A 3260-nucleotide genomic window follows, 5' to 3' on the forward strand; every position below is an offset into this window, starting at 1 on the left:
TTCCCACTACCCCGCAAAACTCAAGATTTAAGACAGACATCACAAGTTGGAAGACGTACAGCCAACCACAAGTTACAGCACATAGATCCAGAGTTCCCAACAAATAGAAACCTGAGTTACTAGCACCAAGCTAAGCGACGATAAAGGTTAAGTGTAACACTTTCGAAGAGCACATGTTCCAAAATATGGGATAGCAAAAGTATCATTTCCGTGCTTCTACGAGCCAGATACAGCTTATGCACATGGATCAGCTTCAGGAAAGATGTTTACTCCTTGATCAACAGTTAGACCATCAGCTTCACCAGCTCGCACAAACATAGTGAATAATTAGTTCTACTCCATGATTGATGATTAAGTTATGCTGCAGTTATCACTTACAGTCCTAGGCATGGAAAGTATGTCCAAACTTCTGCACCACAGTATAATGTCTTCCACATTGGCAAGTTCCTACTGGTTTGTACCTCAGATGATACTGCTCAATCAATTTGACCAGTTCTTGTCGCAATGCAGCAGCACTTTCGGGTGGATACCAATCCCTATTTATGCCCTACAAAAGGGGGATTAGACAAATGAGCCATGAGCATATGCACTGTAGGATCTCCCCCCATACAATTTTCATCAAGAAATAAAAAACTAGAACATGTAATGACTTGGTGACTATTATGCTGAAAGCGGCCCAACACACAAAACCTTAACAATGTCTTCCAACTGAGCTGCATGGACACATGTAATGACTTGCTGAATATTATAACAAGAAAAGAAGGCATAGTCGGCTTCCTCCTGCTGTGAAACCTGGCAGTAAAAGGTAAGATTGTAAGACTAATAACAATATCGAACAGAATAACAAACCATCAAGCAAATAATTTTGAATTTTCAAATGCAAGGAAGGAGAGCTGCCCATTCTATTGAGAAAGCTGAATGAAAGTACTTACCTCAACTACATCCCTCTTGATTTCTTGGCCATCGCCACCCAACACATTTGTTACAAAGCTGTCAATAATATACTAGGTTTCAGAGTGTACCACAAAAATGTACACTATAGATGCAAATTTGTTTTGACTTAGCATACAACACATAGTGCAGCCGCTAAACGTTCCTAACTTTTGGGAATAGTTACCTTTCAGCAATATCAAAAACACAGTCTGAGTTGTCCTTTTCCAGTGAATCCATCAAGTACATGGTGGTAGTTGCACTCTTTCCACTGGAAGGCCTATATATGACAATCAGGCCCCAGTGTTGTCTAATCAATTGGGAACATAAGAGAAGAACTTGATCAGCAAGATAGTATTCTCAAAATGCTAACTGACAGTGGTCATTGCTGTAATACAGGATAGTTAATTTTTAACAAAATAGAGAACAAAATTTCTTACCTCGAGGATTCAAACACAAAGAGAAATAGGTACTTGATGCGATCTAGGGCTACCCCTCTCCTCTGAAGTGCAGATTTTAACCATGATTTCAGCTTAGGAAGAAACCAAGATATATTAGGCAAGAAATAGTTAGTGACAGGGAGGCAATAGAGCTTGGAAATTTATGAATGTTACCAATTTCTCAAAATCCTTTGTAACTAGCTTGGACCAGAAAAATGGGCTGCAAACATCATACTGTTGCAATATTTCACTTGGCAAATCAAGAGATGGGAAAATTCCATTGAAATGTCTTCAAGAGGTAAATAAATGAGATGTTAAAAAGGGAACAAACAGGAACCTAGAAACATTGCATCCCAAAAGAGCGATACTTACCCAGTGTACATTTCAAGAACTCTGTCAGTGACAAAGCCCCCTTCTAAGGAATAAAAGTCAGAATAGTAAAGACTGGGATTGGAATCCTGGTAATCATCGCTGGCAGGATATTCATGTCAGGCCCACTCTTTTTGGAACCTTAATTGGTTAACTGGACTAAGTCACTGCTTACATTCACTTTGCGACGACACTTCGACAATTTTTTCTTGTTGATTCCCATGCAATCATTGATAGCTCAATCGATTGGCTTGAGCACATCAAGGGATTTAACCATTGGTTTCACAAAAGCTACTATATTATCGGAGTATTCTAGATCAGAGCATGGGATGTCACTTTTTCAAGAACCTCATAGGGCAAGTTGTACTCCTCTAGCAACTCCTTCAACTCTTTCAGAATTGCAGCTTTCCTCTCCGGTATAAATTCAAATGCCTTTTTATATTGGTTCTGGAAGCAATGAAGATTCTGCAGCTGAACAAGTAGAAAATATTAGTATTTTAAATATGCTGAAATAAAGACAAAAGAATATAGAAGAGGACAATTTTTTTTTGACTTACCTACTGTTTTAAGCCTTCAAATTTTTCAACCTCACTACCCTTTTCTTTACTGTTTACATCGACCTCTACAAGGTGTCCAATGTTATTATCAACCTCATCGTCAAAAACATCATCTTCAGTACCTTTGCCCAGTTTGTAATCTGTTTCCATATTATAAACCTTTTCTGCTGCATAACAACTATCCTCGAGTTTCTTGATCTGCAAAAAATCTAGCATTTCACATATGCCGATATGAAGGCAAAAAATGTTGAGTATGTAAGTCAGCACTCACAGGTACAGTGTCATATTGGCCCGCATATTTCTTTATGAATTTGAAATGGCAATCCTCTATATGTTGTATCCGTGGGAAACCATCAGCGGGTATCCATGGGAGAGCATGATTGTGCAGTTTAGCCAGATCTACCATGTCAAGGAAAATAATCTGTAGAGAAACATGTGAAAACGTATGTAAGTTAAAAAAATATTGGTAAGTAAAATCAAGGCAAGACGAATCATTTAGAGGTTATTAGGTTGCTTACATACAGCAACACTGCAGATCCAATCAGATTTTTCGACCCATTTCTCAGATCTTTGATGCCCTTTACCAGTAATTTGACAGTTAATTCAGTGAAGTTCCATTCCACTGTTTTATCAATATCTTCCACCATTTTCATTAACCTTAAATCTATAACTGACTGAGAACAAGGGGCCAAGAGCCAAGCCAGTATGGCATACATATATACTTTGCATGTGTGTTTCCTCTTGTTCCCGCAGTCACGGAGTTGCTCATAGAAACTTTCCACATTCTTAACTGGAATATTCAATCCCCTTTTGCACTTTGAACTATGTTTTCTATTACCAGAATTTTCAATCGGAAATGTTTTCCCTTTGTTCATTACACCATACCCCTTAGCTGCAGCCTCAAATAAGTCAATCTAAACAGGGTCATCCTCGGGCCCCAATCTTAATGTGTAGTTGTCAGTGT

At 38.5% G+C, this 3260-nt stretch overlaps 1 protein-coding gene across 1 annotated transcript; it reads right to left on the reverse strand.

Moving 5' to 3' along the window:
- Positions 1–39: 39 nt before the first annotated feature.
- On the reverse strand, positions 40–1453 carry LOC123176876 (uncharacterized). The gene is made up of 6 exons (XM_044590906.1): positions 1371–1453; positions 1118–1240; positions 933–990; positions 691–792; positions 379–547; positions 40–296 (listed from the first exon to the last, which is right to left on the reverse strand). Exons 2-5 carry the CDS (start codon positions 1177–1179, stop codon positions 383–385), a joined length of 387 nt encoding a protein of 128 aa, XP_044446841.1. The 5' UTR covers positions 1180–1240; positions 1371–1453; the 3' UTR covers positions 40–296; positions 379–382.
- Between the last annotated feature and the right edge of the window lie 1807 nt (positions 1454–3260).

The sequence above is a fragment of the Triticum aestivum genome, unplaced genomic scaffold (assembly GCF_018294505.1).
Source record: "Triticum aestivum cultivar Chinese Spring unplaced genomic scaffold, IWGSC CS RefSeq v2.1 scaffold192682, whole genome shotgun sequence".
Classification (NCBI taxonomy): Eukaryota; Viridiplantae; Streptophyta; class Magnoliopsida; order Poales; family Poaceae; genus Triticum; species Triticum aestivum.